The following is an 18771-nucleotide window of genomic DNA, read 5'->3' as shown; positions in this document are numbered from 1 at the left end:
AGAGCATTAATGAGATCAGGATCTGATGTTGGACAGTCAAGTTCTTCCACACCAAACTCAAATTCAAACCATGTCTTCATAGTCCTTGCTTTTTGCACTGGGGCACAGTCACTGCCACACATTTGGAAGCATAGCATTGTCCAAAATGTCTTGGGATGCTGAAGATTGTCCTTCATTGGAGATAAGGGGCCTAGCCCAAATCCTGATTGAAGCACCTGAATTCAGGTGTGGCCAAATGCTGTTGTCCATATAGTGTATAATGGATTGGCTTTGTTCAGGTCAGTCCTCTTGAGCTCTGCCAATAAACTTGGCACTGGATGAATGTAATCACTTTATACATCCATATAGCAGTTAAAAATCAGTGACTGTTGACAGGTGCGGGCAGGCAAGCTTTTAAGTGAGGCAAATTGCAGGGTGTTAGGAGGCAAAAAAAGAATTTGGCACATTCCCATCAATGTTGACAGTGTACATGTGAAATTCCGGAGAGACTTCCCTGTGAATAGGATATCACTTGTTTACACAGATGGTTTATTTACCCTCATGTTGTTGTAATCAGGCACAGAGGGATGTCACCTCGTTTCTGTCCCCATGTGTGCTATATTAGGATGCTTTGAACTGGTAACAAGTCATTATGTAATTCTTTAATTGGATCCCCCCCCCCCCCCTCCCGCTCTCTGTTTTCATGTTAATTAAGAAACCAAATGCATATTTTCCTGGATTTATCTCAGCTGCTGCGGCTATATGAAGGATAATAAGCACCGAGGCAGGGATATAAACATCTGGGCCAGATGCAGATCCCATCCACCTCCCCCTCTCTCTAACTCCCACAGCACATAATACAGACAGACAGGCTCACCGCTCCTGCAATAACAACTGCCCTTTTAAAACAGCGAGCTGTTATATGGCGGACTTTGTTACTGCACTCGCAAACACAGTCGTTTGAAGGGGAATGACGACACGCCAGAGGCTCTGACGTCTGTTTCCATTCATGCGCCGACTTTTTCAAACCGCTCTGCGTTCATGAGTCAGTCAGTGACAGTTCCACTCTGAATACACACTGGCAGCAGGGATCCTGAAATCCATAGAGCGGCCTATTTTTAACACCAGGTTTATTATTGTAGGAAATAAACCTCAGGAACACAGGATAGACTGTTTCAAACTGCTGCTTTCATTAGTCTTTTAACAACACGTCTAAGTCTTTCGATCATTAAAAAAAATGATTGTTTTAATTAGCCTAACGTACATAATCCCACATCAGTTGCTCATTTAGTACAATAGGGGGCAGTGTAACATTGGCTGCACCACTGACTACTCGGCAACTACTAATACTATTAATCGGATCAGCAGTTGTATCTTTGCTTGAAATAAGCTTTAAAGCTTTGCTATGATATAAACTAGAAAGGGTCAACTTTACTGGGCTCGCATACAATTATTTGACGAATGAACTAGTAATCGATGCCAACTATTTTATAATCAAACGGTTCAAGTTTCTTTGATCCGATATGAAAATAAACTGAATATCTGTGGTTTGTGGCCAAAACAAGGCATTTGAGTTTGGGAAGCTGAGATCAACATTTTTCACCATTTTCAGACATTTTATGAACCAAACAACTAATAGATTAATCAAAAAAAAATGTACACACGTGAATTAAGAGTGTAACTCTTTTATGTTTTAGGCTGGGCGCACAATAATAATTGTGTGCATTGATTTTTGTGAGATTTACAGTTGAGGCTACATCAGTGGAAAGAGTGGGTCTGTATCGAGTGTAGGTCAGCAACATTTTACACGGCTCAAGTCACACTATGATTTAAAATCCATTAGTTTATGTGCGTGTGTGTGTATGCTGTTGAAATCATGAGCAGCACTTCACATATTTAAACCCCACCAGTGGGGGGGAACAGTCTGGACACAGTCTGGACACAGCCACAGGGTTTCTCTTTGTGGATGCACCGCACACATAACCGTGCTGTTTCAGTAGCATTTCCTTATTAAGTCTTGTGGTGTGTGGACTTGGAATGGCCACACTCTGATTTAAGAGTAGATTGATTTATAGGCTTTTTTGCTCGGAATAACTGCATCTTCAATGCTGTCTCTCCGCCAAGTCAGCATTCCTCTGCTCTTAAGTGATGATGAGTGACCAAACGTCTCATCCTCCCGCCTCTCATCCTCAGCTTTTCTCCAGGGTCTTGTTGTGGCACATCTTGGCTCAGTGGTGTAATTGACAGAGGGAACTGACAGTGAAACTGTTTGGAGAGAAAACAAATCTCTGCAGGGAGGAAGTCAATGAATTTCCTGCTGCTTTGCTGAGAAGCATCTCCCATTTGACTCCCATAACACGGTCGGTGTAAAGGCCTGATGAGATAAAAGCTCATGGAAGTCGAGGTATCCGGTTCTCAAATCCTTGACATCTTATTTAGGGCCAGGTCATGCTTCCAGTTGCGGTCCATTGCAGTTGTGACGATTTCTCACCACGATTTGTTTTTGGCCAGTATGTCCCTGTGTTCTTTGAGCGCTAAGTTGTACATGTGTAGGTACCAGAGCACCTCCTTGCATAAACTCAAGCGTGTTTCCATTGGTGTGTTGGAACTGTATGGGTACAGTATGTATTTTTCTGTGTTCCCATTAGGAATAGTACCAAAATGGTATTGTACAGGTCAAGAGTCGGCTGATTGGGCGGCAGAAAGCCCCTGAGGCCGGGGTTTGGTCCACCACGGATGATGAAATATTTGTCTCGTAGACATTGAAAGTATGTCCTGGTCCCTCAAGGGACAGTGTGTAAGGATTAGTGACACCTAATGGTGAGTGTGTAGATTGCAACTAAAGAAGATGATGTTCAATTAGATGAACATAAATGTGGCTCTTATATTATCTGCCATTTAACCTCAATGTTACACACTGGATCTTTAATTAGCTTCTTGACACTGACACAGGAATTTGACGTTATTTTATGGTACGTGCAGGAAAGCTGCTGCAGCAAAGAGGAAGCAATTGTCGGTATGTCTCCATACGTGTGTGTGTGTGTGTGTGTGTGTGTGTATTTTTACTGAAGGTATGTGGGAAATCAACTCCCGTATCCGGCTATTTGTGCCATGCCTTGATAAGAGAAGGTGTTTCCTCTTTTGCCGGCACGATTCCTTCAGGGCCCCTTTGTGTGGAAGCAGCAGGGGTTTATTATTGGAAAGTGTATAATTAGGGTCCTTTGACTGTCTGGAGGGGCGGTCACTGTGCTAGACTGGAGGCAAGGGACGGAAATGGGGTCGAGGGTCGGTCTGCAGAGAATAGGGTTTAACTGTAAACTGGGGGATGGGTGTGTGTGTTTGTTGAGTGGGGTAACACAAAGGATCTGGGTTAGATGTGGGAACCCCCCCGCTGCTCCAGCTGGACACAGACTCACGCTACTGTCTGTCTCCTGCAATGACATCATCGCAGCGTCCTGTGTGGCGCACAGACGTTCCCTCTCCACTGCCCACAAAACAATCACCCGGTTACTACGATGACGGGATTGTGGAGGGTGAGGTAACGCGGTGACGTCACTCCACTCGGTGTTGATGTGTATAAATGCGGCTTTATGTTGAACGCTCGCACTCAGCCCTGCTCTCGCTGTGTTTTTGTCTCCCGTCTCTGGTGCCCGCAGCTGAAAAGGTGTCATCGCTGGGGAAGGACTGGCACAAGCTGTGTCTCAAGTGCGACCGCTGCAACAAGCTCCTGAACGCTGGAGGCCACGCTGAGGTCAGTGCAACGCCGCGACAAACAGTAACACCACTGTGCTGTAAACTCTGACTGCATCAACATGTGGTACCAATCCTTATCTCCTCATCTTCTTCTCTGCAACAGTTTTTTTTCCCATCAAACTGTTGTAATTTAAGATATGCAGGAAACAATGTTTCACCATTGGTTATTCGTATATCACTTAAGTTAAGTGTTAAAATATAGTAGAGTTCTTCTCTTAAATCTTCTCCCACACAAATTTGGAAGGGAAGGAGGGAAGGGGATCAAATTGCAATCTCAATATCTCTCTCCAAATCAAACAATCGTACTAGAATGTTTGTTTTCGGAGACTCCCTTGTTCCCGATCATTGCCTGAGGTTGGAGGTCACCTGCTACTGAGGCCGTTCATGTCAACATCGCATGCACTCTGTGACTTTCCCCCCATGTGCTCATTCAAACTGGTTTAAAAGTTGTTATGTCAGGGTTTTTTTTTTTTTGATCCCAATCTTTAAAAGGTCAACAAACTCGGTGCCGTAGGTCCTCGACTGATGTAACAACGATGAAGCCAGCGCTAACTTGTCCTGCACTGACACAGCGAATCCTCAGTTTGGCGGTCACATATGTTCCTTCCTTCCACTTTATGGTTAAAATAACATTTATTACCCAATTCATTGCGCAACGAAGTCGCCATATCTGTAATACTTCATCTGAGAGGAAACGGGATTATTGAGGAAGAGCAGATATTTGAATTCAATTTTTTCCAGACCATGTGCATTTTGTACAGGAAATAGCTGCGTCCGTGTCCCTTTTCCTGCCTGGTCGACTCTTAACATCCGTAGCCCGATTCTTACGTAATCAAACTGCAGAATCACATCCACTGACCCCGATCCAAACTCTGCTCACTATCTGACACCGTCACCCTTGGGATTTCTTTTATTTTGTCTTCCAGGACCCAGCCAGTGATTCACTTTCTCATCCCCTTCTTCTCTCTGTCTGTGCAGGGATGAATATCACTCTTTGAGTCTCTCGTGTCTTTTCTGCACGGAGAGGATGTGATCTCAGCCTCCTTTTATACACAAAAGCGATTGCTGCTGTTTAATCTCTGCCTGATTACAGTAATGTAGTCACACAATCTCTTTGAGGCTCAGTGAACCACCATCCTCTCTCCCACCCCCCCACCCCCCTACACTCTACGCTCTTTGCAACTATGGACAGCGTCCAAATCCCGCTCCTGTGCTGTGGCCTCCTCCTTCAACTTTAATAGATGAAAAACCTTGATTGTCATGGAAACGGAGCGAGACCGAGAGACATAACACGAAAATTAAAGTGTGTAAAACAACCGTGGGATTGTCTGCGGGACGTTCGATGTCATCTCAGGCTTGGTATGCAGAAGGTTGTGAACTTCAGAGCAAGTAATGGTGGCTGCTCTTAAAGGGGAAGTGGGAGCATAGACAGTCACTGAACTAAATTACGGCCGAACGGGTTGTGATTCGGCTCACGATCACCGGCTATCAGCAGTGCTGTTGCTAAATACAACATACTCCTCTTAAATATTGAGATTTTAGACATTTCCCTTGCTAAATACTGGATATTAATGCATGTTTTCAGGGTTTTTAAGTCTTTTTAACTGACCTACAGTTCGGTTAGATTCATGTGTCGGATGTCGCGCTCATGAGTCTTCCTGTGACGACACTCTCTGGCCAATCAGCCGTCTGTTTACGTCACATTTTAGTGTCGGATCAACTCGCTTGGAACCTGAATAGTGGAAAGACGCCAATAGTGACTCTGATTTGAAAAGCAGAACAAAAAACAGTCAGGAAAGTGATCAGGCCTGGAGAGAAAAGAAAGAAGAATGGATGGAGAAGACAGATTTCAGAGTCAGAATGTGGGAAGTGAACGCTGGGAAGAGAGTGGGCCGCGATGCAGCGATGGATAATCCATTTTTAGGTTCCCTCCACCTCTGACGTGTACAGTATCACTGCGGCGTCTGTTCACGAGCCGCTCGCTTTCACTCCACAATGGAGCTCTTGTGCACGCGTTTGTCCCTGAGAAAGTCATCAGTGCTCCGCCGCAGCTTTGGCTCGGCGGGTTTAACGTGTCCGTCAGAAGTGTGTGGCTGCTTTAACAGTAGCCCGTTACGTCACACTTAATTCATTATTAAAAGGTGAGCGAATAACCCCTTTTTATGTCCGTGCGGTCGTCTGGGGAGACGGCAAACATGGACCTGGACCTGGCGTCTCACCTACTGCGTTTGCTCAGTTTCTGTCATGTATGGACTTCAGCCCTCAGCCCGTATCCCTGCATTATTGTAACACGTTCCCTCAGTCCCCGCCACATTCCCAGCATGCATCAGCACCAGGCCACCTGAGTCTTAGACCTGGGTTTTTGTTCCCCGTTCCAGTGGCAGACAGTGGGTCATGAAGGTTGCACTGAAGTGTGCTGATGAATTCACCCACACAGACCTGTTTCCTGGATACAGCCCGTGTCATTATTATGTGTGACAATGACATCATCACGAGGCAGCCACGAGCTGCCGGAATAAAAAAACAAACAACAAACTTGTTCCTGTATTTTTTTTGGCCACTTTTTTTCCCCTCCCCATCGAAACCAAAATAAATGATGTCATAAAAATGTGACTTATCACGAATGTCGTGGTTTAGCTTCCTCGTCTTCCCGTCGTCTCAGTTACAGCGTCTTTGTCTCACTGTGTTCTTCTGTCTTTCAGCACGATGGAAGACCTTACTGCCACAAACCGTGCTATGCTGCCCTCTTTGGGCCAAAAGGTGACGTACATGTACTTTTATTCCACTAATATGACACATAATCTATTGAAGGACTATAAAGTAATTATACTTCAATAAATAAAGGTAAATTAAGGTGCTTAAATTATGCTTGATCATTAAATCACAGAAACAATATTGGTTATTCCACAATAAAGTAGTTAACAGTTAACATTAGAACTGCAACTTTTTCCTCGATTAATCGATTAATCGTTTGGTCCATTAAATTGAATGAAGAAATGAAGAAAATACTCACATTTAAGAAGCTTAAACAATCCCAAATCTTGTTTTAATCATGAAAAAAGCTTCGAACTGATTAATCGATTGTCAAATTAGTTGTCGATTAATTTAGTAATCGATTAATTGTTCCTAGCTCTACTCTAAAAAAGTGAACGATGAGATAAATACATGCAAATCATTTCGTGAGTAAATGTTTATTAACAAGAAATCTGCTTTTTATTTCTCCCCATGTGTAGACTTTGTATAAACTATTTACCATTTAGTTATTTTACTTCAGTATTTCTGCGTTAAATTGATCAATTTACTCATTTTAATTGTTGCTCAAAGCTTGACACGGATTATTTTTGCTTCCTGTGTGTAGGAGTGAACATTGGCGGCGCAGGCTCCTACGTGTACAACGCTCCGGCCAACAACAACAACCCCACTGGTGTGGATTCAGTCACCAGAGCCGAGGAGAAACGAGTGTACGCACCAAAGGCTCCGTCTAAAGGTAAATAAGAGGGAGCAGTGGTGGTTGGGGTGCCTTGCTCAGGCGGATATGAACCGACAACCTTCTGGTTTACAAGCCAAAATTGCCTTCCACTTGTCCATGAGCTGCCATTTCAACATTCGATGGCGTGAATGAAGCCGCTCAAGATTTGTGTTTGTCAGGGAGAACGGCTGCTGCTGCTGCTGACTCAGTGATAAGACCATCGATGTGCAAAGTCTTCTGGGAAATTATGAGGGTTTTCATTTCACAGCAGCAGCAGCAGCAACGGCGTCGTTTACATGATTAGAATTAGTCTTTGCTGTGCTGAGTTCACTGACTGGCTGGTTTTCACCCAGTGGAACGCTCTCTCCGGGTTTTAGTGCCACCTGCTGTTCGCAGCACAGTACTGCACGTGCAATAATAATTTGATGCAATCATTTCAGTGTCCCATAGAATTCAAACTACTTAAAAAGGAACAAGGAGAATCCTGGGGAATTTATTTTAATTGAAAAATGTTAAATAGTAAGTAAAGGGATTTCCTTATGGAAGATTGGGCTGATTTTCCTCATATCTTCTCTAAATTGACATGAACAATCTAGTGGAGGTCAGGAGCAAGAAGAATTTTGTCAGCTTTTAAGAGTTCTGTGTTTTTTTAATATATTTACAGTAGGAAATAAGGGTAATTGTCCATTTTTGTCAAACTTTCAGCTCGAAACATGAGTATTGTGGTGTAGGTCAGGAATATTTTACATTTGGAAATGAAAGACTGAGCTGATTTTCAATGTTAAAGTTGTGTAGAAATGACTTAAATTGTCCTAAACATTATATCTGTGCTCCTAAACCAGGTGGAGGGAACGAGATATAGCATTTAAGTACATGCATGAAGAATGAGAAACGTGTTGCACTTACATTTTTAAAGACGGGCTACATTACACACAGCGCTCTTGTTTTATTGCACGTTAAATATTCAGAGAAATTGAGGAAATTGCACTTTTTGTTTCTTAATTCACGACTGACGTCGTGTGCAGCTGGAGGCCTCACCACTTTTTCTGGAGAAGCCAACCTGTGTCCCCGCTGCAACAAGAAGGTGTATTTTGGTAAGTGAGACCGCGTTAAGCAATAAGTGTGCAAACCTGCAGAGTATTTACCACAAATGTCTCACTTTCTCTGTTTCTGTGTGTGTGTCTGTGTGTGCGTGTGTTCAACACAACAGCCGAGAAGGTGACGTCACTGGGCAAGGACTGGCACCGGCCGTGTCTGCGCTGTGAGAGGTGCAGCAAGACTCTGTCGGCTGGCAGCCACGCAGAGGTGAGAGACGGTCATGGAAAGACGGGGGGGGAAATAAAAGACAAGAATTTAAGAGAGGAGAAGAAAGTTCTACCATAAAAGTGTGTTTTTAAATAAAGTTTATCGTCCCCTCTTGGAGACCTCACAGTGATAATGAAGTGTTTCCCAAACTTCCTATATAAATTCTTACTTAATTCCATGCATGTTATTTCACACATGCTGTATCACTAAAGTAAAGCAAATTTGTACGTCATCAAATAAAGATTAATATTCTTCCCCAAAATGAGATGTATTAATCCCGGGAAATCACTTCCCGTTTCCTGATGGTCTTGATTGGATTACCTGGGATTAAACCCAGTCCGGACCCAGTCTTTGGGACGAGGGGGAGAAAAAAAAGGGGGGAGAAATAATAGTCAAATAATAAAAAGTCCAGTCTAAAGTTTAATATATAATGGATTTTTTTTTTCTTCTAAAAAGTACATGAAATCCTGTGCATTTAAGTTACAAATCATTAAATAAAAAGTGACATGACCTCCCTGACCCTGTGATAAAGACATATTCTTCATCTTAAACGCTCTTCTTCTTGTCTTCCAGCACGACGGCCAGCCTTACTGCCACAAACCGTGCTACGCCGTTCTCTTTGGGCCCAAAGGTAACCGCTAGGTGGTGCTGTCCACCCACCCCATTATCAGCTACACTTGAAAACAGAATGTGATGTTTGTCTGAAGAATCAGGAAATCTAACCCTAACCCTGCTCATGTTGTCCCCCCCCCCTCCTCCTCCTCCTCTTCCTCCTCCTCCTCGTGTCCTCACTTGTCCCTGTGGTTTTTCCAGGCGTGAACACTGGCGGCGTGGGCAGCTACATCTATGACAAGGAGGCCAGTGCCGTGACCCAGCCTTGAACCAAAACTCTGTTCCCCTCTCCTCCTCGAGCTTCACCCTTCTTCTCGACACGACGCTGACCATCACAACACAGTATAGCGCTCTTCTTCTCCCCGTGTGTTCATACCCCTCTCTTCCACATCCTGTTCCCTCCCCCCCCCCGTACCGACGATGTCATTGCTGCCCCGAGTATTAGGAACGACCACATTTAAGCGTTTCCCACTACAGACGGACAGACTGCGCCGTTTCCCCCCCAACACTTTAGCAATAAGGATGTTTTTGACGTGATGTATGTTTAAATAAAACACACATGGAGGCTGAATCAGGTGCTGCATACTAATAAAAAAAAACATTACGCACAGCATATGCTATGTTTTGGCCTGTTTGACAAGATTCCTTATATGGGAAGGAAATGTAAACACATGTTGTATAGAAGCAGGGAGTAAATAAGCAGCTTTGTGGCTGAATTAAATTAAAATGCAAGGTTTAAGCTAATAAATAACGCAGGTGTTTTGTCCCAGTGCTTTTTCTGTAATAGTATTTTTCAAGCAAAAGCAGAATTGTGGTAAAGAGACGCGTGTATTTATTGCTTTAATAAAATGTCCCATCAGCCACTTTTACTACTACTACTACACGAGCTGTATAATTCTCTACGACTGTTATTGTTATTTTCAAATAAACAAGCCTGCTGTTATTTCCCGAGAGATGAAGCACCATTTGAAGTATTATATTATAGATGCATATTTTTTTTGGTAGCTTAGCTCGAGACGCTGCGGACAAGTCATTCTGTAAGAATGTGCATTCTAGTATTAGTTGTACGAGTGTTAACTGTGCTTGTTTGTTGTAGAAACTGCAGGGGGCCTCACTGGTTGGTTGTTTGTTTGTGGCACTGCACATCAGCCCTGCTGCATTCTTCTTTTTAATCCCTGATGATAATAAATTTTTCGGAAAATCGTCGTCTGTGTCACGGCTGGTTTCTAAAAAAAAATAACACTTTTATTATGAAATTCTGTGAAATATCTGTTGCTGCGACATCATCGTGATATGAATAGTTTTTCACTCGACTGGCCCCCTACTGGCCAGACTGGATGCTCGTTGGGCCCCCAGGTTATTTGAGTTTGAGAGCCCTGGTGTTTCTTTATATTTTTTTTGTCTTTGTTTCTCCAGATTTCTTTGTTTCTTGTAGGCAAACGTGGCTCGTTGGTCTAGGGGTATGATTCTCGCTTCGGGTGCGAGAGGTCCCGGGTTCAAATCCCGGACGAGCCCCTAATTTAAGAAGCAAGGGTTATTATAAGGACGACAATAAATCAGCTGCTGTGAAACACAGATGGATAATCCTGAGTAGCAATTATACAGAAGCAATAGATGAATAACGTACATTTATATGTTATACAGTGTTTTTTTTTATGTTTCTGCAATGGTTAATACACAGAAATGATTATTTTAATGCTATATCTTACAAAAAATAGTAGCGCATGTCATTATTTCTTGATTGAGACGTCAAATTATAGTTATTTACTTACATTCCTGAACAGAACAATTGACTCATTTCTGACTTCTGACTCAAATTTGGGTATAAAAAAGGTGAATTATGTTGGTTATTTGCCAAATAAATAATAACCCTTAATAACTACTACTACAGTCCACCAGTAACACCAGTATGCAGATGTGTCATACAATTGTGAAAACCTGCGTACTATGTCTTTAAAGTGAGACCCAGACACAGTGTGGGAACTGGGAGGTCACCAGTGAAACCAGAGGAATCAAAAATCAAAATCAAAAAATAAATAAATCAAGCTGCAACAGAACACAACTGAATTTTTAATTCATTTAAAAATAAAAAGAAGCAGTTTACACGTCATAACAGAAGCAAGTGTATTTTTCACTGAATGAATCACTGGGTTAAAGACACTCATTCAGCCGTGGTTTACGATGACAGGAAAGGAAAACGTCACGTTCCTCCACTTACTGTAGGATTTATAAGCAATTTACCAACTTTATATATATGTTATGTGCTGTAGTTGTAAGGGAGTCTCCTTAAAAACATCATGTGTATGATTACAACTGACATTCTTTGTGTTTAGAACCCAGACTCCACTTATGGCTGGCGGCACGAGGAGTTACCGCACTTATAAACACTCAAATCTAATAAAAAAAGTGTCTTAAATTCAATATTCAATTGGCTTTTAATAGTGTGGGGACACTTTAATTTCATTTCATTACATTTTATATCAGTCATTTCAAGAGACTGGGTTGTGAGCAGGTGGCAACAGGTCGAGGCTTCACCTCGAGTCCACTCGAGTCATGAGTCGTTCAGAAAAGTGAAATCCAAAGATCATTTTCCCCGTAGACTTGAACTCAGACTGGGTTCTTTTTGCATGTGATGCACAAATTGGATCTTGCTGTACATAAATAAATAAATAAATAAATGCTCATATGAGGAGATGGGGCTCGCAGAATCAGTGGCATCTTTTAAATCCCGTTTTTATAGATTCTTTGTCTTGTGTTCATTTATATGTGTTTATCTTCCATTACTAGACCTATAAGTATAGACCTTGTTTTTAAATTGCAAGAAAAACAACACCCTACTGTTACCATGTCGTAGAGACTCTCTGTCAGTGTCTAACAAAGCTACCTGAAGACGAGCATGTCCAAACGTGGCGAGTGATTGACAGCAGGAGGAAGTGCGGTTTCGGCCTTACATCACTCCAGTACAGGTATGGCGACATTGCACAGTGGCACGTGATAACGTCATTTAATCATCACATTCGATTGCTTGTAATAACCCAGTAGAAACATTAACGTTTATAATGGGCTGTACTATATACTGTGGTGTTGTGGACCACACCCGGGTAACCGCGTGTTTGCCCTGGAAACCAAACACACGTTACAATGTGGAGCCACAAGGCCAAAAAGCCTACTCGTGTCAACTCTTTCCAGTCTTGTATAAAAGTATGACATTGGTGGAAGAACCCTAAACCAAGTCTTATAGTATATACACATATATATATGACATTTACTGTAGTAAAGGTAAAATAAAAGTATTAAAAAAGTGAGGAGTAAGGATTGAGCCATGGTGGCTCAGTGGTAGGGCGAGTTGTCCTTTCAACTGAAAGGCTAGGGGTTCAATTCCTGCCTGGATATGAAAGATTATCAAGACTAGACTAAGCTCTATATAAATACAGACCATCACCAACTCTTCTTCTTCTTCTGATTTGATTTGGTAGTAACAAAGACAGTTAGAGGAAATGTAGTGGAGTAAAAGTAAAAGTTGCAAGAAACATAAGTACAGATATGTGAATGTTGTACTTAAGTGTAGTGACCAAGTATTTGTACTTTGTTACATTACAACACTGACTCTTTTTTTTCAGTGACGACACACACACACACACACACACACACACAGGGCTTATCAGAGTTCACATCCACATGATCAGGGTGACCAAACACCATGACATCTGTTTTATTTTCACTAGTTTAGAGTCATCCGTGTTCTGACGTCATGAATACGGGCTGAAGAGAGTCCTTGTGTGCACATCGTCAGCAAAACAATGGAAAGATACACCATGTACCAGGCAGCGTGTGCAAAGAAAATAGGATGGGCCCTAAAACAGAGCCCTGAGGTACACCGCATCTGATGAATCATTTCCCATTCAGACACAGACACTCTGGTCAGGCAGATAGGACTGGAACCACTTAAGTCCAACACCTTTAATGCCAACACAGTGTCACTAGAATCAACAGTTAAAATGGGCTTTTAATTGCAGGGTCACCAGTTCAAATCCCGGATATGTTGTTGAGTCATAAAGGTGTGATGAATTCTATATTGCATATTTAAATAATTATGCAGAAGTCACAAAATAGGCCGTTATTATCGTATTTTAGCCAAGCGGACTTTCAACTGTGACCTATACTTTACACATTAAATCTGATTTTAAAACATTTTGAGTTCTTTTTGCTCAGGTGTGTTTATATAGCCGGTGAAAAATAATAATTTCATCAGAATGCCTATAGGTTGTGCTGAAAAAAAGAGAATATAAGACACTATATTGCACCATTCTTATGTTTTAAACATAGTAATGGGAAAAAAAAGCAGCCTCAATTCTCTGTGTTCGAAGTCCGCTTGTTAATCCGCGGTGATTATTCAGTCTGGATAATCACAGGAAAGTTAGGATTATGATCTTTCCAGGCGGAGAAGCTGATTCAGCAGAAATATCTGCTTATGTCACTTCAATGGAGTCACACTCACACACACACACGTGCCTGTTTTTTGCATAAAGAGGTTTGATCAGATCATCTGCATTTATGAAAAGCTTTCATGCGTTTAATCCCACCCACAAATATAAAGTCTGTGAACAGGATAGTGTCAGAATTAGCTTTGTTGTTTAGTCTCTTTGTCTTTTTCACCACAGGCGTAAATATCATGGCACAACGCCACGACACACTTAGCAGATGTCAGAGATTGAATGCCGATGAAAAAGCGACTGCTGTGTCTGACTATGTCACCTGGGCGGCGGCCAATTTTAACCACAATGTGTGTATGAAACACACACACACACACACACACACACACACACACACACAAAAGGAAGACGGAGCAGAAGACAGAGTGTTTATATACGTATGTGTTTAAAATGGGTTTGAAATTGAGGTCAATCCTTTAGAAACTAGCATTATGAGGCTAATGTCATGAGGTACTACGGTGGCCTGGAAGTGCAAATCATGAATCCAAAATGTGAAACACTTTTACGAAGCTTTTTCGGAAACAAATGAACATGATTCGATGTATTTTTTTACCACTTCACTATTCTATTATGTTAGTATTTTACCGTTTTACCTTTTATATTCCTATCCCTTTGGTCAACCTCGGTTGTTTTTTTTAAATGTGCTCTAGAAATAAAGTTGACTTGACACAACGACATGTTTAAAAAGGAAAACTTAATTTCGATAAAAGACAAAGAAGTATTGAGAAACTTCTATTTCGAACGTCCTCCCCCTCCTTGGACACCCTGATGGAGCTACGTTTAAAAAACGCAATGAAGACACGACGTAGCCACGGACTCAACGGAAAACAAAAAAGCAGAGAAAGTGAACTCCAGAACGTCCTTGTTACCCCGACAGACCAAACCACTCAGTCCACCCCACGTGAACACTCACTCAGGACAGGTGGGCCGTCTGTGGCTGTTTCACACCGACAAGAGCAGCAGAGGAGAGACATGAAAACATGGCGAGCTGCCACTATAGTGTCCGGGCCTGCAGCCAGAATCTTCCTCCCCTCCCTCTTGTCTCACTTCTCTGGATGCGATCTGTTCTCCTCTCCCACTCCTCCCTCAGGAGCAGCCAAACCCACAGTGAAGGGAGTTTTGGCTTTTTTATCATGTGTTGGGTAAAGGGAGCTCACATTCGCACAGATATCGGTGACTCAAAAAAGGGCCCAGGTGCTTTTCCACTTGATCTCACACTCACAGTATCTGTGAGTAAAGATAGAGGCCTTTTTGCACACGTGTGCATCACCGAAATATCTCCCACCTGACAACACGGGCAGGTAGGAACCAATAACACGAGGGGAGTAAATAAAACATAAATTCACATTAAAACCGTCAACCATATCAGCAGTTTGTGTTTACATGAACGTTACCGTTCCGTTACCGTTGAGAACCAACTCTTCAGCTTCTGAACCAGTTTGTTTTCAGTGGCGACAAAACTTAGTTAAAGAAATACTTCACTTATTTACATTTAGCTTTGTATTACTAGAATAGGGGTAGTATTTTTGAAAAATTGTGTTACGTGCCCACAAGTGACACTTGGTCCGAGGCTTGAAACTGCAATGCTAATTCTAAATAGTGTCCGCCATCTTTGCTAACTGGTGGGCACTTAAGAAAAGAATGAAGATATTCCTCAACTCAGGGGAAACTGTCATGTTCCGTTGTCCATGTCATTTTATTGTGAAATTTCCCTCTTATTTTGAAGTCTTTTTCCCTTCCGTGGTTATCCAATTTATTTCACGTGTGTCTTGTTCGTTTCAGCCGTTTGTCGTCTCCCTGATTCCTTCGTGTATTTAACCACTCCCATTTTTAGAATTTAATTTTATTAATCCCCTTAGGGAAAGTATTCCTCTGCATTTGACCCATCCTAGAATTAGGAGCAGTGGGCTGCCACACTGAGGAGCGCCCGGGGAGCATTGGGGGTTGGGTACCTTGCTCAGGGGTACCCCAGCCCTTTTTGGCCAGGTAGGGATTTGAACCGGCGTCCCTCCGGTTACAAGCCAAGTTCCCTTTCCACTTGGCCACAGGCTTTTCTGTGTCTTGTCGCCAGCACTACTCGTACTTTTTTGAGCTCTTTGTATATCGTTTTTGGGGATTATTTACACCAGGTGCTCCCGTGAAACGACTGCTCTCCTGTTCCAGTCAGTCACCTTTTTTCACGTTGATCTCTCGCGGCACATTTTTGTTGCCTATTTGAGGATGTCCGTGCCTGTTAAATCGGTTAAGTATTCCTTTAAAGAACCCAAAACTATGCTGGTGTGAACACAAAACAGAGAGTTCTGGAATCCCAGTGTTGCCTGAAGCTCATGCAACACTCCCCGATGTGTTGACCTCCCGCACTTAGTGCAGCATCTAAAGCAACAAGAAGTCATGTGTCTCCGCCCACTCTCGCTTCCACAACAGCGTTTTTGTGCGTCTGCTGACGCGAGATCGGTTACATGACGCTCGGCCACACCCTTTATACAGACAGGAAGCAGATGTTGAAGTAATCACATGGAACAGTAGGTTTGTCATCATCATGTGTCCCCCCCCCCCCCCCCCCGTCTCCCTCCCATTATCATTCTTTTCCTGTTATTCTGCCCGTTACTGCCGGTTTCTCCCGTGCTTGCCGTGGTAAAATGAGAATTGCATACCGACAGGATTTATAGGAGCGTTATTGAACCTTCAACAAAGCTGAATTGTGCTAAGAATAAAAGAAAATTAATATGGAAAATTCAGCGGGCTCCGTTGGCATGTTCTTAAAAGGAAAGTTGGCAGTCCGTTTAGCTTTCAGTTATTTATTTTTTATTTTTTTCTCTAATTCCATTAAGCCAGTTGGAAAGCAGAGGCAGAGGAGAAACAGGACAGAGAGTTCTGCTGGGATTTAATCCAAGGCTTTTACTGTAGGTGGGCTGCTCCACTCTTATTTGAAATCTTCCTTACAAAGAGGAAAGGCTGAGCAGTGGAGAGGAAACACCTTTGACCTCATGCATGGTTGGGTTTAGTCTCGGTGCTTTCATCGGGATGACATTTCTGGCAAAAGATCCACTGTACAGCAGAGTGGAAAAGTGCATAAATACTGTAGCTGGAGCAAATGAAGAGGCAGAAAAAGCCAGATATGTCTGCGTGAAACCGGTGGAGACCAAAACTGTGGTAAAAATAGGTGAATATTAGTTAGGTCTTGAAATATTATCACATATGTAAGAATACAGTGGTGTATTATTATTTAATTTATTATTATTTTGTTATTTGTTTCATTTCCTACACACTCCTCAGCTCCACTTACCCTGGTATATACACATACAGTAGAACAGTATTTCTGATTTCCAAGTACCAACAAAGGAAGCTCGTGAACCACCGTTGGTACACGTGCCACAGTTTGAGAAACATGGCTCGATTTGATAATTCTGAGACAGCTAATTTGTTGCCTGTAGAACTCACAGTACTGTGTCACTCATTTTCTTAATATTTCATGACATATTGGTCGTGGAGCTTGATCTTTACCAGCTTACCAACCTGAGCTTTAAGTTAACTCAAAAATAACTTCCAGAGTCTTTTTATCTACTTGCTGTTTGACTTAAATCAACAACACACCTGCTATGAAACAGAAGGCAGCGTTTGACAGCGGTGTAAAGCTGTCCAGTGGGTGTGATAGAAGTCCTTAAAATAATCCTGAATGAATGCATGATGAAATGTCTGTGAATGCAGCACCATTGAATGGAGTAAATCCATTCATTTTTTTTAATCTTAAATGGAGCCGAGATATATATATATATAAAAGAAAATGACCTCACTGTGCACACTAAACATGTTCCAAAAATACTTTCAGCTTCACCCGCAGGGTCAAAAAAAACAAAGGTTTCGCTGTTAATGTGGTTAATTTTCCGCATGGAATATCACATCATCAGTTGACTTTATCTGTACAGTAGGAGCCCTGAGTGTCACTCAGTGAGGGCTTTTGTCTGCATCCAAGGCCACACCCACTGGGGTCACAGCAGTTTCCCGCATTGTTGAGTTCACAGCTCGAGTCTGTGTCCACAATGGCTCTCAGTGTGCACGCTGTCAAAACCGTGGTGGAAAAACAAGCGAGGTAGCGGCACCGAGCTGAAGATCTGCAGGGAGTTTGGTATCGCACGCGGAGGAGGACGAGCGGTGGCTGGAATGTCAATGACAGACAACAACAAAGACTTGTGTGACACGGGTTGACAGATGTTCAATTTAGACGTGTTGGAAGGTCATTTCAGTCACAGGTATACACAGGTGTAAATGCAGATACATTTGTGTTGACATATATTAAACATGGAATAAAGAAATAAATGGAAAAAAAGGCGTCGGCTGAAGCTCATGCGTGATTTATAAAACAAAAGCCTTATAATCAAAACAAGAAATACATTTATATCTTCAAATATGTATTAAATTTTGAGGTGTCACATCAAATGATGGGAATCCACATAACACTGTGGATACAGTTTATAAACTGTTAATGTGATATTTTAAGTAACATCTTGAGTTCATATTACATGGACTCAGTGGCAAAATAAGCAAGCTAGGCTAACAAGCTTCCAAATGGTAATTAGACGTTGTTTAGTCATAATACCTCTGGTTTTACTGGACTTTGTTTCCTATTAACAGGTGAACTAAAGGCCACAGCACCAAATATAGTTAATAGTAGTAGGACGGAGAAGACAGAACATGAATTGCAGTGTTAAAATTAGCAGGCTAGGCTAACAAGCTTCCAACTGGAACTAGTCTTAGTTATCCCAGAGTGATAACCACAAAACCACAATAGCGATAGATTGGAAAGGGGAGAAAAAGGGCAACAGAACTATATAGAGCCACTACAGGCTTCCTTAATGAAATAAAGCACTAAAATGATTAAACCACCGCCGCCAAGTGGCTGACTCAAAACCAGAATTGCCCTGGAGACCCAGAAAACATGAAACCAAAGGCAAAGGCTGCCCGGGAGACCTATGAAAACACAAAAGGTTGAGGTCACAACAAACTCTCCAGCACCACAAGTTATACACGGGGGAAACAGGCAATTGACATCAAAACACACACAAAGATCTGAGTTGGTGTTTATAGATACAACAACAACTTCAGAAGCCACAGGGAGAACCTCTCACTACCTCAGACGGCGAGACAATGAGTGAGCAGAGA

At 42.3% G+C, this 18771-nt stretch overlaps 1 protein-coding gene and 1 non-coding gene across 3 annotated transcripts in view; both read left to right on the top strand.

Moving 5' to 3' along the window:
• crip2 (cysteine-rich protein 2) overlaps positions 1-10323 on the top strand; it is a 39196-nt gene extending 28873 nt beyond the window's left edge. For both annotated transcript variants that reach the window (XM_058614764.1, XM_058614765.1), the window contains 7 exons: positions 3636-3730; positions 6435-6492; positions 7091-7219; positions 8227-8295; positions 8412-8506; positions 9080-9137; positions 9320-10323. In XM_058614764.1, the coding sequence (XP_058470747.1) occupies positions 3636-3730; positions 6435-6492; positions 7091-7219; positions 8227-8295; positions 8412-8506; positions 9080-9137; positions 9320-9387 (572 nt within the window). In that variant the 3' untranslated portion in view covers positions 9388-10323. The remainder of the gene's footprint in view (positions 1-3635; positions 3731-6434; positions 6493-7090; positions 7220-8226; positions 8296-8411; positions 8507-9079; positions 9138-9319) is intronic.
• Positions 10324-10561: 238 nt separating this feature from the next.
• Positions 10562-10633, top strand: trnap-cgg (transfer RNA proline (anticodon CGG)). The gene has a single exon. It is a non-coding gene; the product is annotated as a tRNA-Pro (tRNA).
• Positions 10634-18771: the final 8138 nt, after the last annotated feature.

Source organism: Solea solea, chromosome 18 (genome assembly GCF_958295425.1).
Source record: "Solea solea chromosome 18, fSolSol10.1, whole genome shotgun sequence".
NCBI lineage: Eukaryota > Metazoa > Chordata > Actinopteri > Pleuronectiformes > Soleidae > Solea > Solea solea.
This window is presented reverse-complemented; position numbering and strand designations above follow the sequence as displayed.